At 43.0% G+C, this 26,523-nt stretch overlaps 1 protein-coding gene across 2 annotated transcripts; it reads left to right on the forward strand.

Moving 5' to 3' along the window:
* The first annotated feature begins 399 nt into the window (after positions 1 to 399).
* RIGI (RNA sensor RIG-I) lies at positions 400 to 26,313 on the forward strand. Of its 2 annotated transcripts, none has more exons than XM_074569377.1 (18): positions 400 to 761; positions 886 to 1,017; positions 2,985 to 3,163; positions 4,542 to 4,692; positions 6,712 to 6,837; positions 7,670 to 7,780; positions 8,746 to 8,899; positions 9,805 to 10,063; positions 10,801 to 10,963; positions 11,378 to 11,479; positions 13,610 to 13,767; positions 14,079 to 14,214; positions 15,096 to 15,244; positions 16,497 to 16,587; positions 17,303 to 17,473; positions 19,025 to 19,176; positions 22,766 to 22,912; positions 24,124 to 26,313. In XM_074569377.1, the coding sequence occupies exons 1-18, from the start codon at positions 656 to 658 to the stop codon at positions 24,418 to 24,420; spliced, it is 2,784 nt and encodes a 927-aa protein (XP_074425478.1). In that variant the 5' UTR covers positions 400 to 655; the 3' UTR covers positions 24,421 to 26,313. The 2 variants fall into 2 exon arrangements, with proteins under 2 accessions (XP_074425478.1, XP_074425479.1); XM_074569378.1 differs by having other exon boundaries at positions 459 to 761; positions 7,667 to 7,780.
* Positions 26,314 to 26,523: the final 210 nt, after the last annotated feature.

A 26,523-nucleotide genomic window follows, 5' to 3' on the forward strand; every position in this document is an offset into this window, starting at 1 on the left:
ATCATTCTTGAGCTCACTATTCCTAAATTAGCCTGGAGCCACCCCACGCAGTAGGTACCATCCCACCTCCTGTACACAGGTGCTTTTTCCCTCTGCCTGCCCTGAGCGAGAGCACATCAGAGCACGTAGGGGGTCTTGCCTTGCTGCAGAAAATTATGTTTCAGTCTTTTAAGAACCAGGATACAACCTGTAAATCCAGTTCAGGGTTTTCTGGGGGCAAAAGGGAAGAGGGGTTAGAGCAATGCTCTTATTCGCATCACCTCGCTGTGCCCTCCCTCGCCCCCAGAGCCGCAAACCCCGGGCCACAGCCTTTCCAACCCTGTGCATGCGCATACGTTTGCCTTTTTATTTTTGGCTTTTTCTCCCACTCCCCCCCCGCTCCTTTCCCTTGCTACGGGCGGACGCCAGCGGCACGCAGCGCGCTGGCTCCGCCGGCGGCCCGGCCCCATCCTCCGGGGCCGCTTTCGGTTTCCATTCTCCCTCTGGCCTGAAGTTTCTTTTCCCCGTCCTCTCCCAGCCCAGGGAAGGGAGGGATCCTCTCGCTCCCCGCCTGCTCTCCAGGTGCCAGGGCAGGGTGCTACGGCACCGGGACCGGGATCGGGATCGCGAGTGGGACCGGTGCCGCCGGCGACGGCGGTGCGGAGCCGGCCTTGCCATGACCGCGGAGGAGAAGAGGAGCCTGCAGTGCTACCGGCGGTACATCGAGAGGAGCCTGAACCCCGTCTACATCCTGAGCAACATGACGGAGTGGCTGTCCGATGGTGAGGGGCCAGCAGCGCCCACATCCTTCCCGCCGCCGGCTGGGACGGGGGGGGTGGCTTCCCCCGCCCCGCCGCCGCTTCTGGCCCCTTCCCTCACTCTTTGCCTGCTTCGGGTTTTTGCCAGAGGTGAAGGAGAGAGTGCGGAAGGAAGAGGAGAAGGGGGTGACGGCGGCCGCCGCGCTGTTTCTGGATGCCATCCTGCAGCTGGAAGTGGAGGGATGGCTGCGGGGCTTCATCGACGCCCTGGTCGCAGCAGGTGGGTTCCCACTCGCAAGCGAGGTTCCCAGTCTCCTCCGCTTCGCCCTTTCCCCGCCAGACCCGGCTCTCCTCCGCTTCGCCCTTTCCCCGCCAGACCCACAGCCCCCCGGCACACCCACGATGCTTCTCCCTTTGCCTGCCAGCCCAGGCCAGCACCGCTGGGATGAGAAGCATCGCTCCGTTATCCTTGGCCTTCTGCTGTCGGGCCTTGACACATCAGACGAGATGCGGTAGGAAAAAGTAGGTTGACAGAGGATGGAAATAAAACTCCTCGATGGCATGGGGAAACACCCACCTGCAAAGCAGCTGGAACATTTTTGATTATGGAGAAAGCCAATGAAAGATGAAAGGATGCAGAATAAAGCCTCATTGAGAGGAGATTTGTATGTCTTGGGGCATTTGGAGAAGAAATATGACAGCCATTGTTCTCACCAAGTATAATTAAAGGAAGCTAAATCCTCTGAAAGAGAAAGCTAAATGGGCTTCAGGATTTGTGTGGGGGTTAACTGGTAGTGGAGGAGAACTCAATTCAAGGACAGAGACTTAAATTAGAAACTGATTTTTAAAAATTATTCAGAAGTCTTAAAAGTCATATGTTTCAAGAAGTAAGTAACTATTAATACTTTAAAATGAGATGATTGTTCCTCAGTACCTATGACTGCTTGATGTGTGAGGTCCTAATGCAATTTCCTTTCCAAAATGTGACAGAAGAAAGGTGTAAAATTATGGGGATTTGCCAGCTTTCCTCTGTACATGTAGGTTGTATCATAGAATCTTGTTGGTGATTTGTTAGGTATGTTGAACCCCAAAATCTCATGCCATAAGCCCCCTTTTTTTTGGGGTGGTTTTTTTTTTTTTCATTTGCTCACTATTAACTATGGATAATTACTGTATCTCAGTGAGCAATTATTACCAAATTTCCTATCACTTGGATGTAGCCTGCTCTCCCCTTAAAGCAAATACTAGGTCCAGAGCAGTGATAGTCCTAATACCAGCCTGTGATAGTCCTAATTTCTGACTTGCAAAAATGTCTTCTTTAAACATGTTGATAGCATTCAGTTTGGTGTATCTTCAGCAGAAAACTGGAAAAGTTAACCTGCTGACTCCAAGTGCTATCCTAAGTACTTACTAATTGGGCCTGAGACTAGAATATAGCATTACTCTTGTATTTGGCAGATGCAGAGATAGGTGATAATTAGATTAAAGACATTGTGGTGGTAAGTATCCACACTTTTCTTCTGCTCCTCCAAAAGAAAATAAAAAGTTAAGCAAATTCCTTCTGTTTGCCTACAGTTCTTCTGGGCCCCTGACCTGCTTTCTTCCACCGCTGGAGCCTACACAGCACATCACACAAGTCCTCTAAATACAGTTCCCGGCCACTCTCTGTTCCAGGACAGTATTTTCAGCTGTTTGCTGACCGTCTAGGCTGCAGGTGTCTGGGTTGCTTTCAGTCAGGGACTGACTTGAATCCAGTATGAAAAGGGTTTTTGAAGGAGGGTGGAGCCAAGGACAGGTCTAAAAGGTAAAGAGCTGGTAAATAAAAGAAAAAGGCACCAGAGGTGTTTGTGGTTCTGAGCGGTGTCCTGTGCTCTGGGAATTCCGGTGGAAGAGTATCATGGCCTGCAGGGATCAAAGGAAGGGCGTTACGGTTGCTTGGGTGATGTGAGCTGTGACATTGTGTAGCTCTTTTTCTTTTTCTTAGCAAGTGTTACTGCTCTTTTACCATAGGATTTTTCATGTTATGCATACAAGTGCTGTAAAGGATAAGAGTCACTTAATCTATAAAATTTTTTTGCGATTCACCTAGGTTTTTTGTCAGTTACAGGCCAAAATAATTTTAATTTCTCCAGTGTGGCTGAGACAGTTGGGGTTTTTCTCAGCTTCTTCCTACCTAACCTACCTATCTACCTATTCTCCTAGGTGGAGACTGAAGTCATAGTAACAATTTGTCCCTTTTTCTGAAAGGTTACACCGGACTGGCAGAAGCAATTGAAAACTGGGACTTCAGCAAACTGGAAAAGTTGGAGCTGCACAGACAGCTGTTGAAGCGGATAGAAGCAACGATGCTCGAAATTGATCCGGTAGCACTCATGCCTTACATAAACACGTGCCTGATAGAAAGGGAGTGTGATGAGATCTTGCAGGTACGGTACATCCTGGTATTTACTTGTTTTTTCTGCGGAGACGTGCTGGCTGCCTCACTTGCGGGATGAATTGGTGCCCATCCATCAGGCTACTGAGATGAGGAGGATGGCCAGCCACGGTCCCCTGGGGAGGGACGTCACTTCCTTCTGCTGAGAGGAGGCTTGGCTGTGTGGCTGCAGCTTCCCACAGCAGCGCTGTCTGCGACACCCGCACGTCTCCTTCTTCACCCCTCTGGCGCGGTGGATGAGGCGGCGTGCGAAAGGGTTGCAGGCAGGAAAGCAGGATGGGGTGGCTTTGGCATTGATGGTGCTCAGCTGTGTGTCTTTGCAGAGTCCAGGCTCCCACAAAGAGACCTCAGCGAATCTGATGGTGCCACATTACAGTGAAATGGGTGCCTTGCTAGGCCTTTGAAAGAGAACCCTTTCTTGAGCATTCACGCTGCATTAACTCTCCTAAAAATACAGATGGAAGTAGGCAAAGTGGCATTTAGATGTTGCCTAAATTGATTTCTGCTTGTCATGGGATTTGACAGAGTCCATTACCTAAACTGGGGCAACCCCTGGAAAGGGCAACAGCTAAAGGCAACCCCTTAGCCCTAGAAACTTTGTGTGGCCCTTTGAGTTTTGTCAGCACCCAAAAGAATGGTCATAGAGTGAAATGAAACTTTTGGTCTGAAGTCATTAGCTAAATGCTATGTAGAGGTCAACAACATTTTCGTTGCCTTTGGATGGGAAGCCGCGGTGCTGTTACCCAGTTCTAGCTCAGTGTCGTTATTGTTGACTGATAACAAGTGACATTACCGATCGCTCATCATTTACAACTGGTTAATAATAAGTTACTGATGCTGTGTGAAGGAGCCTTTTAGGTGTTCTCGCTCCTTGTGGCCCCTGAGAAGGGTTGTTTGCAGCTATTTTATTTTTAAAGCAGTATTTCTTTGTGGAGATACACAACATTTGGAAAGCTATTGTATCTGACCAAACATCAGGCCTGCCATAAATTTTGTACTTCTGCATTTTCCTGTTCTGGAATGTTTTTTAACCGGTTTGGCCTCAGAGGTTTATGGCAGATATGGCTTATTACCAGGATGTTGCCAGGTGAAAATTCACAGAATAGCTCTGCAATTTTTCAGACCTTGTGAATATTTAAGTAAATAACCTACCTGTTGATGTAGTCCAGCTGAGTTTAGTGTATGCTTAGGCTGGCAGAATTGCAGCAGTAGTAGGTAAATGACTGAATTTTATTGGAAACCCTTTATTCTGTGGGAAGGAAATGCAATTTTCAACTGAACATCAAACAAACCAAATCAAAACATCAATCAAAGAACAGTGGTTTTGGTCACTCAGAAGCTACAGCAACTTCTCTTTGTTGTGTGTGCAGATTAGCGAATACAGAAGCAAAACAGCTGGGATAACTAAACTCATTGAATGTCTCTGTCGATCGGATAAGGAAAACTGGCCGAAAAGCCTTCAACTGGCACTAGATAACACAGGATATTACAATGCAAGTGAACTATGGGATATGAGAGAAGGTAAACTGCGAATTGTTTTTATGATGATTTTTTCCAATTCTTGTACCAACAGTAATTTTTTTTTCAGGAGAATAAGACTAATTTAAAAGGATACCATCGGACTGCATTGCTCTTTGTTTTTTGAAAATAAAACCTTTTTTTTTTAAATTAAAACATCTTTTCTATAAAATGAGATCTAGGTACTACCCTATAAACCATCAGAAATTTTTTTTTTTAGTATTTTTCCTCAAACTGTAACACACAAAATTCTATCTCAACATGAGAAAAAACTTCTTTACTTTGAGGGTGGCAGAGCCCTGGAACAGGCTGCCCAGAGAGGTGGTGGAGTCTCCTTCTCTGGAGACATTCAAAACCCACCTGGATGTGATCATGTCCAGCCTGCTCTAGGTGAGCCTGCTCTGGCAGGGGGGCTGGACTAGATGATCTCCAGAGGTCCCTTCCAACCCCCACCGTTCTGTGATCCCGTGATATGGTTGTGAATGATGTCTTTTTTTTGGTAAGCAGAACTGGACAGCATACAAGGCTCTGAAGGTACAAAGCTAACAAAATGTTTGTCTTCTTCCCTCCCTTCTTCTGTAATTCACCTTTTGCCATCTTTTTGGTTGTTTGAGTTGTGATAGATGCAATGTTTTCTGATAAAATATGATTAATAATTTGATGGTCTAGAAAGTGATACACTTCTGAGACCCATGGAGCAGATCATATACTTCTTTGAGAAACCGATAGGCTGCCTTTCCTAAGTGATTATGTTCATTTTTTTGTAAAAAATGCAGGATTTCTCCTAATGAGATTTTGCTTTTGTCATTGAATTTACCTTTTTCCACTTGAAAAATACCTATATGAGCACCCTGAAGCATGGGAGGCTTCAGAGCAGAATATGGCATTCCACTACAAAATAATTATGAAAGACAAGTGATTTTAGATAAACTGGATTGTATTTCTTTATATCTACATGTGCTTTCTCCCAAACCGTAAATGATTGTTTGAATTGCTTTTAATTAGCAACTGGGACAAGCTATTTTTAAGTGGCTTCTTAAACAATATTTCTTAATTTTAAATGTTTTTATTGCTGTAGCATGTCATTTCTTATCTAGAGAACTAATTGTTGTACATATAAAGTTATGTATGTAGTTAATCACTTTATAAATAATTATATATATAAAATATATGAGAAGAATATTTATATATATATAGATACTATTTTCTGTAGCTGGTGGCTATACATATTATTTATTTAACAGTTATGTTTTGTAAGTTAAAGATATCCCTGTCTTTTGGGGCAGCTTGTGCTAACCTCCAACTGAAAAAAGCCACAGTCGGTCCACTGAAGAAACATTGTCCGTATTGTAAGCATTTTAATGCTAGCAGTTAAGAAGCGTTGCTAGTAGAAGTTAACTGGAGATACTGTGTGCTTTCTGGAGCTGGATTAGGGTGGAAATCTGCTCTTTCTCCCTCTCCAAAAGCAGCGCTTTGTGATCATGTTTTGTGTTTGCAATGAGACTCTTCATGCAAAGTGCAGTGACAGTTCTTTGAGAAGGTAATAATTATGCAGCCAAATAAAACTTTAGCAAGCGTTTTTGGAACCTCTCTTGATTATCATGTAAGATAAAGGATGGAGATAGTCGTACAATTTCTAGGCCCTTCCAAAAGGTAGGGGGAAAGGGAGAAAAAAGTTTTGAATTTACAAAACTTCCTTGAACTCTTCAGTATTTTTCATGCTTGTGGCTAATGTCCATGTTAAATCTGTAATCTTGTCACTAAACACAGACAATATAACTTTCCTCCCATTCCATTATATCCCTTGATTTTTAAGTGATAGATAAATGTGCTTTGATTACGCAGGTCTTCTAAACTCAAGACTCAGTGCTATCCATCTTACTTGAAAGGGAGCCTGTATGCAGCATCATTTTGTGTAGTCTTTCCATACTAGCAATGAACTTCTTCACCTTGTCATCCCAGCAGACACAACATTTTGAAATCAAAAGGATCAACAACATGCCTTTTTTTGTGATTGTACAGATAATGGCAAAGATGTTGACGGTGAAATCACAGATGCCTCTGAAAACACCTTTGAAACCACTATGACATTCTTTGAAAAAGCAGAATGTGATAATAATCTCAGTGAAAATCTCTGTTCAGCTTTAGGTAAGACTTAGCAACTTACAACAGTTTGTGGCGGGAATTCTCCATTTCCTTAGACTCCTGAAGGATGCAGATGCAGTGTGCCACAAAGGAAGGTACTGAGGAACTAGTACAAATCTCTGACTTGATTTAATTGTCTTCCGTTTTAAAGAATCTCATACTGGGCATTGCAAATGTTAGGGGTTGCGTCTCACTTACCACATTTCTAGTGCAAAGTTGTTCTGTCGGTGTATTATCAAAAAGGTCTCCAAACACCGGGCTGTTGTTGATGCACCTCTTCTCTGATATAACTAATTCACATGTGACCTGATATTAGCCAGTTTAGAGAGGTGAGTGTGGCTGCATAGGATCCGTGCAGTGGCTGTTGTGTCTCCTATGGCAAATTTTGTTCCAACAGTGGTTCCTAGTTCCTGTTCCATAAGTGCAAACCCCCTGACAAGACTACAATTTAAGAGAATATTAACTTCAAAAGTCTGTAGAGCAGAAGGCTAAAAGGCATACTGTGCATATATTTGGGAAAAAATAAGCCCTTGCGTTTTCCTTCTGAGTTGAAAAAGACCAGTTGAGGTGAGAGCTGTCAGCCAAGACCTTGAAATTAGTTCATTTTAGGAAGCACAGTCGAGTGGTAACAAAAGTATGCCATCAAACCTACACAAAACTCTTTCTTGTCTGGTGCGTATGTCCTGTTAAAAGACTTGTCTGTCAGAGAGTGCTTTGTGTGGGGACTGCCAGGACTCTACCTCTATCATTTTAGATAGCAACTGTATGGGGTGCAATATATTTTATGCATTTCTGTTGCAACACTCTTCACAAAAACATGGTTCTCTCCTAGAAGGGGTTGATCAGCCTTTGCCTGTTTATGAACCAAAGAAGGCTCGGAGCTATCAGATTGAACTCGCGCAGCCTGCTATCAATGGGAAAAACACAGTGATATGTGCCCCCACGGGTAAGAAAACACACGTTTCTTTGAAAAATGCTCTTGGTGGAGAGGGCTGTGAAGGATAGGGAAGGGTAAAGGTTGAGTCAAACGTTTCTAGCTGTTTATTTAAAAGCAGTCTTTCTTGCAGGAGAAATTAACGACCAAGGGCAGCACAGAGACTGAGCAGGACAGATGAGCCTCTTGGCACTTCAGTGCTTGCATTCAGATTTCCATGTTCTGACCTCTGCTTTCTCACTTCCCAGTGCAGAGTTTTGAGTGAAAATCACTCACTGATCTCTGCAGATCTTTAAGAAATTTGGCTTGCAAGTTGAAGGAAAAATAGGATGAGTTGCCCTGAGACTCCCTTGCCTTCTGTACTGCAATGCCTGCCACATCAAAACAGCCCAGGAAACTTCTGCAGTAGCTCAGGACTGAATTAAGAAGGTTGAAGGTCAGCAGTGAAAGAGATCCATCAGCTCTTTCTCTCCACCCATGTTTTCCCTGTTGCCCGCCTGATTCTCCCCTGGGCCCTGGAGAGGCAGGTGGGTTAGCAGAGGCAGGGACACAGAAGAGCTCTGGGTGGCCTGGACAGCCAGCCTGAGCGCTGAAGGAAAAGAAATGTGAGAGGAGCAAGGATGCACGCAGAAGGATGGAACTGAAAGTCCCTGTTGCCTGTATCACAGTCTGATTTGATGTGGGAGCACACTCTAAGAGCAGAAATAGACTCAGTGATTTCAAAGAACTCAAATAAAATTGGAAATGGATTTTCCTTCCCAGTGACTGCCACATGGTCTTTACAGACTGAGAAAGGGCTGATTACCCACCTGAGTAGGCAGCAAGCATATGTTCAACTTTGTCCCCAGAGAGTCTGGAAGTGTTACATCCCCCTTGTCAGCTCCCCGTTGTTACAGGGCATCCAGATGATGCAGGCTGCTGCTAACAAATAGCCCCTTTCATACTAGTGCTTTACCTTTCACTTTCTTTGTTTAAAGGATCTGGAAAAACTTTTGTGGCAGTTATGATTTGTGAACACCATTTCCAAAATATGCCTGCAGGACGAAAGGCGAAAGTTGTCTTTCTTGCAACTAAAGTGCCAGTGTATGAACAACAGAAAAATGTATTCAAACAGCATTTTGAAAGAAGTGGGTAAGTGTAATTTGACCTGGTAGCTTCCTCCGCAGAAAATAAATTGCCCTCTAAGTCAGCTGTGCCTAGGGCAAAATGTAATGGGTTACTGGTGACAAGAGTGCTTGGCATTAATGTAAAGATGATGCCTAGTGCTAAGAATGGCAACTTACCATGGTAGACTTTGGTTGGAGAGGCTGAAGTCTGCTTTTGGAGAGATTAAGCACTGCTTGTGCAGCATCTATGGAAATGGCCAAAGTATACCTGTGCTTGCCTCTGGAAAAGGGTGAGGTGGAACTCTTGAGGCTCCTTTCAGCCCTGCTTCCAAAGATGAGGCAGTTCCAGGCAGCAGCAGTGGGATTCCTCTTGCCATTCTTAAATTGCAGTCTCTCTTTCTTTTCCAAATGAAAGGGCCCAAACTTCTTTGGGTTTTCAACCTTTAGTCAGAAAATGACGTTCCACCTCTCAGATGGAATTGAAGACTACTTAGGGGGGTATTTACAACCTATAGCTTCTGACTTCGAGGGAACTGATTACTGAATACCCACACGTGAATCCTTATAATTATGGGAAGATGAGGCTGCTGGGCAGAAAGCAGTCCTGTGCTGCCAGACACATGCAGAAAAGGGATGAAGGGCAGGATCTCCAAATGTGGCTTACATGTGAATTGACAAATGCAGCTTAAATGTACAAAATCACCACCCTTCAAATCTAATATGTTTTAGTTAATTGGCATTAAAAATCTAGTTGTTTACCTTCAGCAGTTTTGTTCTCAGCTTCTGTGGGTCAAACTGCTGGCCCCAACAATTTGACATTTTGAACTTAGTCACTCCCCCTCAGGATTGCTGAAAAGTCCATCCTTCTAGCTTATTTTTGCAGGGCAAGACATACTTTTTCATATCCTATCTTTTGCCTCTTCTTCCTAGATATTCTGTTCAAGGAATTAGTGGTGAAACAGTTGCAAATGTCTCTGTAGAAAAGATTATACAGGACAGTGACATCATTGTGCTGACGCCCCAGATTCTTGTGAATAGCATTGAGGAAGGGATCCTTAGCTCCCTCTCCATCTTCACTCTGATGATATTTGATGAGTGCCACAACACTACAGGCAACCACCCTTACAATGTGTTAATGACCAGATACCTGGAACAAAAATTTGACTCCTCTGCAAAGCAGCTGCCTCAGGTAAGGCCCAGCCTGTCCGTGGTGGAAAAGTTAGAGAAAACCATTTTGCAGTGCAGTCGGCAAAGCCTGAAGGCCTGCTTTTTGTGTTAATCCCGTTCAAACTCCTGTTTAACAATGGCTGCAAATTGAAACAGTAGCATCTGGAACACTTTTCTCCCTCTTCCTGGACACCTCCAAGCTGTTCTCCCATGTTACGTCTTCTCTCCAGCTGCCAAGAAGGACTGATCAAGCATGACAAAGGCTGGAGGACTTGAGAGCAAACAGGATTGCTGGGCTGGGAAGAAAGCATGTGTCCCAGAATTTAGTAATAATCTTGTCACCTCTCTGTTGCTGTCTTCTGCAACAGTAAAATGGGGCTCCTGCCTCCACTGACAGGAGGTTTTGGTCCAGCCGAGGAGACATCTCCTCTGAATGAATGTGGAGGACCATTCTGGGGATGAATTTGTTCTTTCTGTGTATGATGAGCGCTGGCAAATACAGCTGGTTATGGATTTAAGTGAGTGGATAATTTATTTTGAGTTTGAATACTCTAAGCTTGAGTGCCTTGGAGAAGGCACAAGTGGGGACAAGGTTTGGCTCTCAAGATTTAGTCCTTGCACTCACGTTTACTTCCGCTGCCTGTTTTGTTTCCTTGTTTTTGAGGACGGTGACAACTTGGTGATTGGTAACAATGTCTTCTGATTTTTTTTTCCGTTTGTGACAAAGGAACAGCCACTGCTATACATGTGTGTGCTCAGATTGTAGGTTTAACTGCTTCTGTTGGAGTTGGTAATGCCAAGACCGTCAAGGAAACGATCGAGCACATCTGTACCCTCTGCTCCTACCTTGACATACAGGCCATATCCACTGTCAGAGAGAACAAACAGGATCTGCAGAGATTCAGAAACACTCCAGAAACACGTAAGCACGCCGCCTTTTTATTTCCCCGTGAGATGCCAAGCACCATAATTAAGGCAGCTCTCCAGTTCCCCTTTGATCAGGTGAAATTAAAAGCTTAAAACTAAGCTGGAGCTTTGCTTCTTGCTGTCTTGAAAGGAGTTTAAGCATGCACTTCACTGTTGCCCTGCAGTAAGGCAGTGCCCATTTGGGCATATTTTCTCTTTGCTGAGATCCACAATCTCTAGTTTTTATTCAGTTCTGCCAGTGACGATTGAGGGCCATTTCTTTCTGCGCAACTATAATGCTCATTAACAATAAACACCATTATGATTGCATAGAGCACCATATGTTTTGTTCTAGACAGGAGTTTGTTCTGTGCCGCTCAGGGAAATGTTTTACTTATTCTGGCCACTGACTTCCATTTCTTGTCTCTAGATGTCAGATGGGTTAAAATGCGAGTTCAGAATCACTTTGCAGACGTTATCTCAGGTCTGATGTCTGAGACAGAAATGTTGATGAGGAAGATTTACTCCGTAGGTAAGATACTGTAATATGGCCGTAACCGGTATTCAGTCTTTGATTACATCAGTGTGAATCCTCGTGGCTGCTGGAACAGTCACTCTTTTTCCATTTCCTTTCTCCTCCTCCCTTTTTACTTGCCTTTAACCAATATTTCCTAAATAAGAGAATACGGGTAGAAGAGAGCCAAGTCTTTTACTGTTATATGTGAATAGTTTGATAATCACAGATATTTTTGCTTGGATTTCAGCCTGTGTTTCATGCAGCTAAGGATGGTGCGCTTTTGACACTGTCACATCACTTTGAATGTTTAAAGAATCGGAAAAAAAGCTACCAAAAGGCTTGCTTTCAAAATGCAACAAGCTGGATTTTCTTGATGACAGATACCTGTATGTTCTTATTTAAGCATTTCTCCAGATGCTTCATACCTAACTATGTCTCTGTTATGGTGTTAGTCTGAATGTTGTGATTTCTTCCTTTCAGTGGAAAGTTTACTGTCACTCTTGCTGCTCTGACACTTCTTCTCCTATTTTCTCTGGCCTCTCTGAGTTGCACTCAGAGTTATTTCTAGGGGTGCTCTGATCACCTTTTCTGCTCAGCATTTCATCCTCTTCGTACCTGTGGGTACTCCTGTTTCCAGTGTTTACCAGGTCTTCATTATTTCCTACTGAGAAGCATTTAAGGTAATTTTACAGAGGAGGATCTGTGGAGCATGAACACCACTAGAGAGAGGATATGGCTGCCTAAAAAAGGAAACACTTGTCTGTAGGACTCCAACCTCAGGAGCTGCAGTGGTGTGAAGGTTTGCAGAGGGGGAGACGCATGGCTTTGAGAAGAGAACGGGACTCACGGTCATGAGACCTAATTCTGCAGCCCTGCAGAAATCAATTGATGTTTTCTGCTTTTGCAGAGTTCCCAAGTGGTGTCCAGTAAGTGGCTGTTATCAACAAATTTGAGAGCTACAGGGGGTGCAGAGCGGAGACCCATGGATGGCTATGCTCAGGATCAGCTTTGGTCTATCCAGCTCTGAATTACAGGATTTTTTTTCTGTCTTTAGACTGGTTTTTGCAAACTGACTAGGGTGCCTTAAACCTGTTTACCTCAGTCCTAGACTTTCTAGATTCCTTCCCACCTTAACACACACACTTTCCAAATATTGTAGAGTGAACTATATTCTGGGGCAGAGAGGGAGAATTAAAAAAAACAAACCTACTAAAGCAAAACAAAACAAAAAAACCCCAACCAAACACATACAACCCAGCCAACCAAATAAAACACAGCCCCAAACCCAAGAAATGCCAACAAAGAACAAATACCATGGAATTTTTGAACTGCACCCTAAATTAAGTGAACACTTCTGCATCACTGTTCCTCTTGCATGAATGCCATTGGCGTCCCTCTGTGGACCCTCTGGTTACTGAAGTTTGTGAAGCACTGAGACAGAGTATGTATGTGGCAAGCAGGTACTGACTAGTTCTGCCTCAGGAACAGGCCCTTGGATAATGTGCCTTTAAGTAATGGACCATTTAGCAAACGGATGCTTAACTATTGAGTAGCTGGTAATTCAATGAGCAATGCACATGCAGCGTCCTGAATACTGGAGGCTTCTAATAGGATAAGCAAGCTCTAATTTTATTGCTAAAGACTCTGCAGGTGTGTGTATGTACACAGATCCTCAGCTGAATTTTACCGAGTTAATTTTAGCCTAACATCTGGGCATACACTGAAACACAGGGAGTGAAGAAGACAGAGCCAGACTCTTCTCAGGTGGTCCCCAGAGGTGGGACAAGAGGCAGTGGGCACAGACAGAAATACTTAAACAATAGGAAGAACACCTTGGCTGTAAGAGTGGTCAAACACTGGAACAGGTTGCCCAGAGAAGTTGCGGAGTCTCCGTCCTTGCAAGTACTCAAAATCCATTTGGACATGATTCCGAGCGACTGGCTCTAGGTGACCTTGCTTTGAGCAAGGGGTTGGACTAAAGACCTCCACAGGTGCCTTCTGTCCTCTGTGATTATATCATACAGCATTCTTCTGCGTAGACTTTTTAGACCTAACATTCATGGAAAATGTGTTATTTTCTAGCTAACTGTTCTGGTTATTTGTGAGTCAAGATGAAAAATTGTTTGTTTCATCCTTCTTCACTAGATACTGTCTCCCAAATCAACAAGAATGATTTTGGAACACAGAAATATGAACACTGGATAGTTGCAACTCAGAAGAAATGCAAACTGTTGCAACTGGCAGACAAGGAGAAGGAGAGCAGCATTTGTAGAGACCTTTTCATTTGCACTGAACACCTGCGGGTAAGTCTATATTCTCTTTCCTTCCACACAGAGGTGGAGCCATCCTGTTCCTTCTGATACAGGTATATTCATCTAGGAGCAAGTTTTGAACCTAATAATTTTGTTTGACACAGGCACAAAAAAAGAGTTGCATCTTAAGGTACTCGTTAAGAACAGTATAGTGCAGAGGAGACTTTGTAATGCTTATGTTGTCATGCAAATGGAAGAACAACACAAGTCTGTAATACTTGATCTAGCTAAATAAAATTCGTGTTCATTCTCTGCCCCTTGGAAAATCAGGTTTAAATGTGTATGTCTCTCTTTCTGAGCAGAAATTCAATGATGCTCTCATCATCAGTGAAGATGCCCGCATCGAAGACGCTTTAGCCTACCTCACTGAATTTTTCACAAATGTCAAAAACGGACCCTATACAGAGTTAGAGAAGCAATTGACAGCCAAATTTCAAGGTATTTCACACAGTACCTGTGACAGTAGCAGGGGAGAAGAGGGCTTATGGTAGGATGGTATAAGTCCTTGCTTCAGAGTAAGCGAAGTTGTTTTTCCGGAAACTGCACTTTTCAGGAGATCTAGTGTCCATGTGGATGCGAATGTAGTGTTAAGGTAGGTGGGGGGAAATTACTTTCTGGGGCTTCAAGCTTCTAGTGCAGGAGCTAAGGAAGTAGTAGTGTTGTAGCTAGATGCTGTAGCAGGTTCTTACATGCCTGACTTGGAGGTAAAGCAGCGGTGTCCTTAAGTAGGGGGATGGTGTACAATCATGTCTGCTGGCAGCATTAAATGAGCCACCATACACTGCTCAGCGCACTGCCCAGCCTCCTCCTGCCCAATGCTCCTGGACGAATCCCAAACTTCTGGGAAGAGGCAGGTGGCTCTTGTATGCTTCTGATTTAAAGTTAGAGGTTGTGCTGTTCTCTAACTTCTGGTTCAGTAGCAGGGTGCTGTGAACCAGCCTGTGATCCGGTGTGTTGCAGTGTTGGCTGCAATTTTAAATCGCTGGGGTGTCTGCCCTCTAGTGTCAGTTGTTTCCTAAGAAGGAATTGCACCGCTCTTTGCAAGACCTGAGTTAGTTTCGTTGCTGTCTTCTGATGCACAGTATGTCACAGAGGTTCTCCTGCATGTTTGCTACAAAATGTGAGAGATTCAGAATTTTTTTTTTTCCTGGGGATTTTGTTGAATTTAACCTATAGCTTTCTTTGCTTGGATCTTAAAGGGTGGTATAGAAAATAAAAATAGATTCTAAAGAGAATGTGAGTGGTATTTGAAACTTAAGTTTGGATGAGAACTGCATTGAAGAAGGTAAATTATTCAAGACGCTGATGTTTTCTTCCAGAGAAAGAACCAGAACTGACTGCCCTTTCAAAAGATGAATCAAATGAGAATCCCAAGCTGGAAGAGCTTGCTTGCATCCTGGATGAAGCATACCGCTACAACCCGCAGACTCGCACTCTTCTCTTTGCTAAGACAAGAGCCTTAGTAGCTGTAAGATGTTTCTTTTTAACGCTCCTAAAATGGGCAGTAAGAAAAAATAATGCTTTATCTATTACCCTTCACATTTTGATCTGGAAATATAAAAATATGCATGTATTTGATCTTCCTAAGAAAATTCTTGTCTTTCTATGTCTTCCTAAGTACTGATGCAATGAGACAGGATGAGGGCTTTTTTTCTTTTTCTAAAAACTACGGTACAGGGGTGGTTCCTTCATCACTTTTTTCTTGCTACATATCATAGCTGATCATTAAGCTGTCAGATTTTTACTTTAGGTCTGAAGTCAGTTTTAACAAGATGTGTTACAAGGTTTTTGGCTTTAATGAGGCAGTATTATAAACCAGCAGCTCTGCTCTATGACCAACTGCACATCAGGAGGTATTTAGAGGTTTCCCAGAGGATTCCTATGGGCCCAAAGGAGGTCTGTGCCTTAGCATGTGTTCTTGATCAAGAACAAGTAAAGACTTTGTGTGGCAGGTGTTCTCTGGACCCTTCTGATGCATCAAGGATCTAGGCTGGATGATCTTTCTCTACCTTCCTTGTTCCCACAAAAAGTTCATGCTTGATGTAAGTGTGCTGCTAATCATTAGCTTCACTGTCTCTTAAACATTTACTGCGAGGTAACTTAGTCTCTGGCTACTGTAAATGGATTTATCAGCTGAGGGTCCCAACCCCCATTTTATGCTTGGGTATAGACTGGATGAATTGCAAACCAGAAGAAAATTAAAGGCAGACTAAAATCCAAACTAACGCCACCAAGCATCTGCTGGCAATTTTCCATTATAGATGTAAAAGCCTACCATAGCTTGGCTAAATTTTGTTCTTGGGTAGGTGCAGTTTGAAGGTGCGACTTTCACTGTTCAGTGATAAAGTGCAGTTTGTAAATAGCAACTCATTTCCTTTAGATCCCAGCGGTGGTGTATTCAGTGATCTGTTGGTTTATAAGAGGAAAAGGCTTGCCTTTTAGCAGTGAAAGGCTGCTTGCTGTCTTGCCAGCCTTTAAGTTGCAGGGATGGGAAAAGTGGAAATTAGTTGTGGTACGGTTGGAGCTGGCATCATGGCTGTGTCCTTTGCTTTCTCACCTATTAATAGGTGTTCATTCCTAACACACGCTTTCATCTTCTTTTCTGCTTTTGGTTCTTGGAAATATTGATTTTTCTAGGCACACACAGGCAGGATCTACCTATCTACCCCAAACTAGCATTTTATCTGGACAGGGATCTAACTCCCTTATTTGCTTTGCAGGCTTTGAAGAAGTGGGTAGAAGCAAACCCTCTACTTAGCTACATAAAACCAGATGTGTTGATGGGTCGTGGAAGAAGAGATCAAAAAACAAGTACGCAGGTTTGCACAGAGGAATACCAGTTGCTAGGCCTATGGTGGCTACACTGCTAAAATTGTTCTGCTCTTCCTGTGTTCATCTTCTGTGCTCTTAAACAGAGGAAGGCCATGCAAGTTTGCGCTATGCTTTCTTCCGTATCTGGAAGAACTTTAACCAACCCTAAGGAGATGCTTGCTTTTTCTGTTCAGAATCTTTCATTAAAGCAGCATAACACTGTCAGTGACCCTTTGCTGCAGGATTCTTTCACTAGTTCAAAAGAAGTTAAGAAACTGTTTGCTATCCTGGCTTCTTGTGATTACTTCTAGTGGTATTTTCTCTGTTCCTTTTACAGATCCCTCACTTATTTTGTGTTTGGTGTCACAAAGACATTTTAAGGGAGAATGGAAGCTACAGCTGAAATTTATTATGCATGGCTTAAGTTAAGACTTAGCTTGGGCTTAAAATAACTAGGCCGTATGGGTGTGTCTAATAAAGATCAACTAGGTGTTTTGTCTGAAATGGTGTTTCCCAGGCCGACAATTCTTGTGGCATATCAACAGGAATTCCTGCTCAGTGTGTATAGCATGCAGCCAGCTGGATATGCAAACTTAAACTACTTTTCTAGATCAAAAGGACTCATTTCTAATCACTTAAGTAAGAACAAATGCAGGGATCTTGTTCAAGGAACTCTCCAGTGTTTTCTTCCTGACGCAGTTTCTTGGTACTGTAGGTATGACCCTCCCAATGCAGAAGGGGATACTGGATGCCTTCAAAACCAACAAAGACAGCAGACTGCTAATTGCTACGTCAGTTGCTGACGAAGGCATTGATATTTCTGAATGCAACCTTGTTGTGCTCTATGAATACTTCGGTAATGTCACCAAAATGATCCAAGTCAGAGGTATGGAATTTCAGAGCTATTACTTTATAAACCTGTTTTGGCCTAGAAATGGGCATAAAATGCTACTGAATGGCACTCTGGAAGTACTGTAGTAATATGTGCACATCTTGCTGTCGTTCCTCTGTGCCCCTGAGTGAAGTCAGATGAATGATGGCATCAGACATGACAAACTGGTTCACAGAACGGAGTCCTTGATATTGTGTGACTTCTCTTTTGCCATGCAAATTAGCCGTGCTGCACAGGGTTATTGAACTGTTGAGTACTGATTCCTCAAGTGGGTAATTATACATATAAGCAGAAGTATGGCTAGAAGAGCTGTGGTCAGAAATAGTACAAATTGTTCCGACTGTGACAATTTACAAAGGATTGCTGCAATGGAGTTTCATGTGTTACCTTGGCGTCTGAAGACCTTCCCCTGCCCAGTGGCTTATTCCCAACCCAGCTACTCATGGGGTCCCTGAGGCCTTTGCATGTGCAGGTCTCTAACTTTCGAGGCAAGAAAAGAAAAAAGAAAAAAACCCTGTTTCTGTCTTGGCTTGTCTAAAGAAGTCTGTCAAGACTTCGGTCTTGAATCCTGGTGATTTTACAATACGGCCAGTAGAGGGGAATGAAGGGTCGCACCAAATACTGGCTTCTGTTTCACATTCATAAATGTCATAAAATTGCATATGTCTTTCAAGGGTGCATCGGCAATATTTTATCGTATAACCCAAGTAGTTAATTTCCTAACTTGATGGGAATTGATCTCCATTGTACTTAGCCCTCTGCTTTCAGGGTTTGTGTCCTATGATTTTCTTATTTTTGCCTTATAATGAAATAATTGGTCCAAAATTCACATTTATGGGTGAAAAGGTAGTGCTTATCCTTAACAAGCCATTAAAGATGCAAAGAAAATAGGCTGTGTCAGTTTTAAACCACATAAAATCATGATTTTGGGGGAATGGGAGCTCAACAACAAATGTGAGCTTTTTTTCTAACTGAAATACTTCTAAACTGGTATGAGATCCCTGTAGTTCTTAGTTTGCCTGCGTCACAGCAGCAGAAAGCAGGCAGACAGTAGGCATAGGCAGGTGGAAGAGATGGCATTTGCTCTTGTTGTCTCTTCTCTTGCCAACACGGTATTTCCAGTTCGTCAGGTTTTTTCCGATAGAATTCTTTTTTTTTTTTTTTTTTTTTTTTAGTAGACACCAATTAGCAGGGCAGAAAGTAAGACTAAGATGAACTTTTGTCCCCTAGCTTTTGTTTCCACAAGAAGGCAGCAAGATGCTGTAAAATAACTGAAGTGTGAAGTATGCCTGCGCTTAACTGAGGCACGCCTAGCACTGGCTGGGGGATATCCATGAGGATGCCTGGAAGGGCACATCTTGTTCTGGTTTGTGATCAAAGAAGAAAGAGCTGAGAGAATGCTGTTCAGAGGCAGCATTATCTGAATCTGAGCATGGGAAACAAAAGCAGCCACACAGAAGTCCTTAATGTTCTTTTGTGGCATAGCTGCTGCTTTTGCACATCTTGTTAAGAGTAACTAAAGAGGATAACTCTGTTGCTGTATAGGTCGTGGAAGGGCAAGAGACAGCAAGTGCATCCTTGTGACAAGCAAAACAGAAGTGGTTGAGAATGAGAAACACAACCGTTATAAGGAAGAAATGATGAATGAAGCTATTGAGAAGCTACAGAATTGGGATGAAACAACATTTGCAAGAAAGGTTTGTACTTCTGTGGAATTTTCGTACTCATAGATAGGCATAGAATCATAGAATCATAGGGTTGGAAGGGACCTCTGGAGATCATCTAGTCCAAGCCCCCTGCCAGAGCAGGGTCACCTAGAGCAGGTTGCACAGGAATGCGTCCAGGCGGGTTTTGAATGTCTCCAGAGTTGGAGACTCCACCACCTCTCTGGGCAGCCTGTTCCAGTGCTCTGCCACCCTCAAAGTAAAGAAGTTCCTCCTCATGTTTAGGTGGAACTTCCTATGCTCAAGTTTGTGCCCATTACCTCTTGTCCTGTCCCCGGGCACCACTGAAAAGAGCCTGGCCCCATCCTCCTGACACCCACCCTTTAAGTGTTTATAAGTGTTGATAAGATCCCCCCGCAGCCATCTTTTTTCCAGACTGAAGAGACCCAAATCCCTCAGTCTTTCCTCGTAAGAGAGGTGTTTGAGTCCCCTCATCATCTTGGTATCTTGGTAGCTCTCTGCTGCACCCCCTCCAGCAGTTCCCTGTCCTCTTTCAACCAGGGAGCCCAGAACTGGACACAGTACTCCAGATGCGGCCTCACCAGGGCAGAGGAGAGGGGGAGGATGACCTCCTTCGACCTGCTGGCCACACTCTTCTTGATGCACCCCAGGATGCCACTGGCCTTTTTGGCCACAAGGGCACATTGCTGGCTCATGGTCATCCTGTTGTCCACCAGGACTCCCAGGTCTCTTTCAGCTGAGCTGCTCTCCAGCAGGTCAGCCCCCAACCTGTACTGGTGCATGGGGTTATTCCTCCCCAGGCGCAGCACCCTACACTTGCCCTTGTTGAATTTCATAAGGTTTCTCTCCGCCCAGCTCTCCAGCTGGTCCAGGTCTCGCTGTATGGTGGCACAGCCTTCTGGTGTGTCAGCCACTGCCCCCAGCTTTGTGTCATCAGCAAACTTGCTGAGAGTGCACTCTATCCCCTCATCCAGGTCATTGATGAATACATTGAAGAGGACTGGATAATCTATATCAGCCTGTCTAGGACCAAATGATAACCTGAGGAAAGTCTTCACTGTATTTGATTTCAGACCAAGGCTAGATCAGCAGAGAAGAGATAGTGTGTAGTGCTAGCTTGCAGAAGTTCATCTGTACTGTAACTGTAAAAAACTTAGAAGTTAAGGTAGAATTTATATAAACTTCTGAGCTTAGAAATAAAATATAAGCTATTTTGTCCACTGAAAGGAAAATATTGCTGTGTGTGCTTGGGATAGTGGACAGGAAGATGGGAAACTATGCAGATGGTGGTAATATGTCTATCCATATTCATGTTCAGAAGCACTTTATCTTTGCTGCAGGTCAGTACAAGTGCTTTTCTTAAAGTTGTTTGTCATCATGTCAAGTGCTTGTTGATTTCAGAGCAGTGGTTTCTGGGAGATTTCAAGAAATGAATGCCTGGGACAGTAATAGGATGACATTTGGGTTTGTACATTCTCTTCTGCTGGTGACTTCTTTTGTACAGTGTACAGTACGGTTCATCTTTGCTTCAAGCGATGTCTGGTAGATGAACAAGCGTAGTAGAACACCTCAGCACACATCCAGTGCTTGACAGTCACCCTGCTGTGTGCTGCACACTTACCAGATCAGAAAACATCATGAGTGTGGAAGGAAGTGTCAAGAACTTCTGGTGCTGAGGTGACATGCAAGAGATGTCTCAGGCTAAGCTAATGACAGAATTTTGGTCAGGCAGATTCCTGCCTGGCGCAGCAGGCACGTCTGCTCCATGACCACCCCACCTTCCCAGGTGCTCTTGCATAATAGGTACAAGGCTCTGCAAGTGGAACCAAACAATGACAAGGACAATGGTTCATCTAGCTTAGAGGTGTCACCAAGGTCATGTCAGCCCATGCCATGTGTCAAAACCACTTCCACAAAGAAAAAAAGATGGATCATTGTCATAGGAAACTCCTGAGGGACACAGAAGGCCCAATATGCCAACCAGACCCACTTCTCAGGGAAGTCTGCTGCCTCTTTGGAGCCTGGGTTAAAGACGTGAAGAAAAGACTTCCTACTCCAGTACGGCCCTAGAATTATTACCCATTATTGATTTTTCATGTAGACAGCAATGAAGTTGCAACAAGAAGTCTGAGGGCAATCAAGAGAGACTTCAGAGTCTTGGGACGACTGGTTAAGGAATCTGCAGCAGAAGTACTGTTCTCCTCTGTCCTTCCAGTTGCAGGGAATGATGAGGGAAGAAACAGGAAGAGCCATCACATCAATACCCGTCTCTGAGCTTAGTGTCGCTGGCAGAATTTTGCATTTTTTGATCATGGGTCAGTCCTGGTTTATATCAGGAATAGTGTGGCCAGCAGGACTAAGAAAGTGATTGTCCCCCTGTATTAGGCACTGGTGAGGCCACACCTCAAGTACTGTGTCCAGTTTCAGGCCCCTCGCTACAAGAAAGACATTGAGGTGCTGGAGCACATCCAAAGAACGGCAATGAATCTGGCAAAGGGTCTAGAGCATGTCTTATGAGGAGCAGCTGAGGGAACTGGGATTGTTTACCCTGGAGAAAAGGTGGTTGAGGGGAGACCTTTTCGGTCTCTACGACTACCTGAAAAGAGGTTGTAGAGAGGTGGGGGTCGGTCTCTTCTCCCAAGTGACAAGTGATAGGATGAGAGGAAACAGCCTCAAGTTGCAGCAGGGAAGGTTTAGATTGGATATTAGGGAAAAATTCTTCACCCAAAGGGTTGTCAAGGATTGGAACAGGCTGCCCAGGGAAGTGGTTAAGTCACCATCCCTGGAGGTAATTAAAATACATGTAGACATGATGCTTGGGGATGTGGGTAGTGGGGCTTGGCAGTATTGTTTGTGGTTGGACAGGATGATCTTAAAGATCTTTTGCAACCTAAATGAGTCTATGATTTCATCTTCCTAGACCTTTGTAACAAATTTCCCAAAGAAGACTGAAATAAGCCAGTGGCAGCCACTATAAATAAAAAGGCTTTGTAAAAAAAAAAAAAATCCTGTGGATTTTGCAGATCACCTCGTGTTTCCAGGCAAGAGACTGAGCTGTGCAACAAAGGATGTCCAAGACCCTATAGCCTTTGTGAAGTTTCTTCTCCCACCTCTGAGGCTTAGTTTGGCTGCTCCTGCTTCTTTTCAGAGGAATCTGCTTCTGCATGAGCTGCAGGTTCCCAGCTCCAGGCTGTGGCTGTTGCCTCTTTCTCTGTGTGCAATTTCTGTGGTCTCTGGAGCCTACTTTCCAAATGGCGATCTTCTCCTATAGCTACTTCTGCTATAGTGAGTGTCACATGACTTAGTCTTCACAAGGACTTAATAGTGTTACGACCAAAGGGGCCATAGTGGGATAGAGGAGGGGAAGGAACAGACAGCATAAATGCTGTCCATTTTGTAGTCGTATTCTAGCCTTGCATTCTTAACCTGACAAATGTACCATGTTCTGTCTTTGGTATGAGTTGCTAGAACAAGGCACGTTTTGTTTGTTTGCTTTTAAGTAATAGATTCCCAGATGTTACATATCCTGAGTCATGTTTAGACAGACATTGGGGCTTCTCTGCATTTCACAGTGATCTTGATTTTTATTTATTTATTAAAGATACATGACCTGCAAATGAAGGAAAAGGTATTACGAGATTCCAGGAAGAAAGAAACAAGACCTAAGGTAGTGGAAGGGAAAAAAAATCTTCTGTGTGGAAAATGCAAAGCGTATGCCTGCAGTACAGATGACATCAGAATTATAAAGGTATGTCTCTGTATGGAAGCTTACACCCATGAACACCAGGGAAGTCAGCATTATTGAACTAACAACATTGATTATCAGTGTGGAAAGTAGGCTATTTTGTGCAAAATGGAGCAGAAAAAAATTTTGATATGTATTATGTATTGCATAGATACTGTATATCAAGTATTCTTGGTGATGTCCAACGTGTGCAAACATGTGATATGACAGGAATCACTTCAGTTTTCCTGAACCCCCTTCTGCTAGAAATTGATGAATTTTGTGGAAAACTATGTAATCTTCAATGACATAACCTACTTGTAAAACTGCTGGATTTTTACTTTCCTAATTAGCATAAGACTGGAAGTCTTCCTGCAGCTGAGAGATTTCTCCCACCATTTCTGTTGACTGAAAATTATGTGTACAAAGTACTGAGATCAGCTCACTGTTTAGCTCCTTGGCTTATAGGCCAGTTTTCAGTTTTGATAGGTAAGGCAAACCATGGTTTTACAAGAGGAGCCCTTTAATTTTTCAACATTACTTTGTTTTTCATTGTTTAGGTAGTTCACATTGCTTCTATGTATCTCATGGGGACATTTTTATTGCACTCTTTCTGAACTTGAAGAATTTCTCTGTAGGCCCAAGAAGCCAATACTTCACACATGGAAAGTGGTGATCATGAAAGAGAGCCTTTTCTGGGCACTTTGAGCCTTTCTAGTTCTGAAATTGAAGCTGCTTCTATTTGTACTACTCTGAAAAGTGCAGTTGTGATGTGATAAGGGACTTCAGGCCATAGCTGAGCGTTACAGAGTGTTTGCCTTCAGGCACTTCCCTTTTTAATCAAGGAAATCTTTTTGTTTGTTTGTTTTGTTTTTACCAGCTGTTTTTGGAACATAGATGGAGTTCACTGCTCCTGTGCATAGGGAAGGTCCATGGGTGAGGAGCTGGGAATAGTTCAGCCTTGTGAAAACCTAGTTATGGTTCTTTTACAAATAACATGGGATATCTAACATGCACTTCTGGCTATTACTCCATTTTTTGCTGATACCTGTGAAAATAGACCTGAGAGTTCAGAAAATTCTTCAAAATGAGTTTTTGGTCAGTACTCTGCAAATAATCTCTACAAACTGAGTGCTGTCATAGTTCAGCCTATATATTTAATAAAGTTGGGGGGGGAGAGGGGGGAAAGGAATGGTGTTTTTACTGTTAAGCATTTCTGTCCTGTGTTGTTTCAGGAATCGCATCACACTGTCCTAGGAGAGGCATTCAAGGAGCGCTACATAACAAAGCCTCACCATAAAGCAATCCAGTTTGATTGTTTTGAGAAAAAAAGCAAGATGCATTGCCAAAATACTAGTTGCCAGCATGACTGGGGAATCACTGTGAAGTACAAGACATTTGATAATCTACCAGTGATCAAAATTAAAAGCTTTGTAGTAGAGGACGCTGAAACTGGGACACCAATGGATTTTCAGAAATGGAAAAATATTAATTTTTCTTTGAAGAATTTTGATGAAGAAATGTCCAGCTGAACTCGGCATCCTACTCCACTAAGCTGAAACAGTGGATGATCTATTTCCATGTAGAAAAAAAATCTTGTTCTAGGCCCCTCATCAGCATCTAGTTAGATTAAAAAAGGCTAATATGTCCACTAAAAAAAATTTGCTATCTGATTAAATATTTCACTAGAAGTTTTAATATAAGCATGGACAAACAAGTGCCTAAGCATCTAGACCTTAATCCCTGCTGTTATGAAGAAGTTGGTCTGAAAAAACAAAATCAAGTTGAATGACTAAATAAACGTCTAGTTTTAGGTGACAAGCCACAACTTCAAGCATTTCTGTGTGAATCAGAATCTTCTTTGTTACTGGTAACTTCTGGTTGGATTGTACCTCCATGCAGACAACATCGCTTATGCACAGTGACACTTTAAGCACTACTTTAGCTACTTTTAAAGCGTTTTACAAATTACTTTTAATGCTCTAGGGAATTTGGTATATAGAAAATTAAGACAATCTTTCCAGTAACTTTTCTGCAAGGAAGATACTGCATCTTTTAAATTCATCTTTAATAGTGAATGCTTCTGCCAGAGTCTGAGAAAAGCAGTAGGGCTTCATAGAGCCCTCCTGGGGGAGGCATCTTCTGGATTGAAATGGTAGCACTGTTTTCTGCTGTCACTGCATGTTCATCAGGTTGCTGCTGCTGAAGTTGCAGAATGGACATGTTTCTATGTGTTGCTTAACTGAACAAGCCCCAAGGGGAACAAGGCAGCGCCCTGTAAAGTGGATGAAGGCTTAATTTAGATGGTGATTAGCATTTACCCTGATGTCCTGTCTCATGAATTGTCACCTGAAAGCTCTCAGGACACTTATATTAATTCTGCAGATTTCATGTCAGAGCTGATCTAGAATTAGAGCAAAGTCCAGGCATTAGTGTGTTTAAATCCCTCCTCCCCACCCGGATCCCAGACTTCTCTCAGAAAAACAGAAATTGCTACACACACAGTTATGAAACATTGTTAATGATTCTACATATCTGCAACCAGCTTAATCTTAAAATGTGTTTTCCATTCACTTTATATACTTGATAGTGCACTGAGGCAAATATGTAGAAAAATTGTATGTCTGAAACACCTGAACTCTGAAGAAAACAAACCACCTTGAACAGGAACCTAACGCAGATCACAAAAATGATTTCAACTACATAAGCCCTAGTCAGGGAGATTTGTGGTGTTCTTTTAAACAGTGTTATGTGGCATTAAAAGCAAAACAACTTTTTAAGCACTGCTTCACGTTCCACCCCAGTCCATGTCCTTTACTGTGAAAGCCTCAACCTTAGTCCTACAGTAATGTACTCTGTGCTTAGTTTTTACCTAGTAACTTTGCTGTTCTTATAGCTGCTTCCAAAAAGGAAACACAGAACAGTGGATAAAGATGATTTACGGTTGGATAATGCCTCCCCTCCAAAAATACTAGGTCTTCTCTTGGCTTGATGATCATGGAAGATGCTCTAGACTTTGCAACATCTTAGTGGGCTTCCGCTGGACTTGCTAGAGAAACTCTGTTTGTTGTAATCAAGCAAGAATAGCCTGTTGCAGAAACAGTGCCATCTCTGTCCCCTCCTTAAGCCTCTTGACTTGTTTCAGAACTAATTTCATTATTTTTTTCCACATCCAGATGGAGCCAACTGCACAAAAAATACATTAGGAGGTTACTTTGAATGAATTTCTCCACTATGCTAATTGTTGTGCCAGTTGCTCTAAATGAGAGAGTAAGAATTGGTACTATAACCTTGTTTATCTCTGAGTAAAAGGATATTTGTTATCACTGTAACTAGATTCATGTGGTATTGTGGATTTGGCAGTTGCTGACTTTAATGAATGCATTACTGTAATCATTGGTTGCTAACAGCCATAAAAATTGCAGACGAGGATCCTGAAGTTCTGATAGATTGCCTTCTTGAGGACACAAAACAGAGGGAAATACATCACAGTAGAATTCTGCTGGGTTACAAAAGACTGCCATTGTCTCACAGTATTTGTATTCATCCTGTCTCATGAGGATTATTCAAAGAAACAAGAATTAAAATACAAGAAGTCAAAACTTGTATGACTCTGCTCCTACAGGGACAGTGAG

Source organism: Larus michahellis, chromosome Z, assembly GCF_964199755.1.
Source record: "Larus michahellis chromosome Z, bLarMic1.1, whole genome shotgun sequence".
NCBI classification, from domain to species: domain Eukaryota; kingdom Metazoa; phylum Chordata; class Aves; order Charadriiformes; family Laridae; genus Larus; species Larus michahellis.

Coding starts and splice junctions, on each gene's coding strand:
- RIGI (XM_074569378.1), top strand. CDS start 656: ATGACCGCGGAGGAGAAGAGGAGCCTGCAGTGCTACCGGCGGTACATC. Junction 7,781..8,745: donor AGTGATATGTGCCCCCACGG/GTAAGAAAACAC, acceptor CTTTGTTTAAAG/GATCTGGAAAAACTTTTGTG. Junction 16,588..17,302: donor AAGAAGAGATCAAAAAACAA/GTACGCAGGTTT, acceptor TTGGTACTGTAG/GTATGACCCTCCCAATGCAG.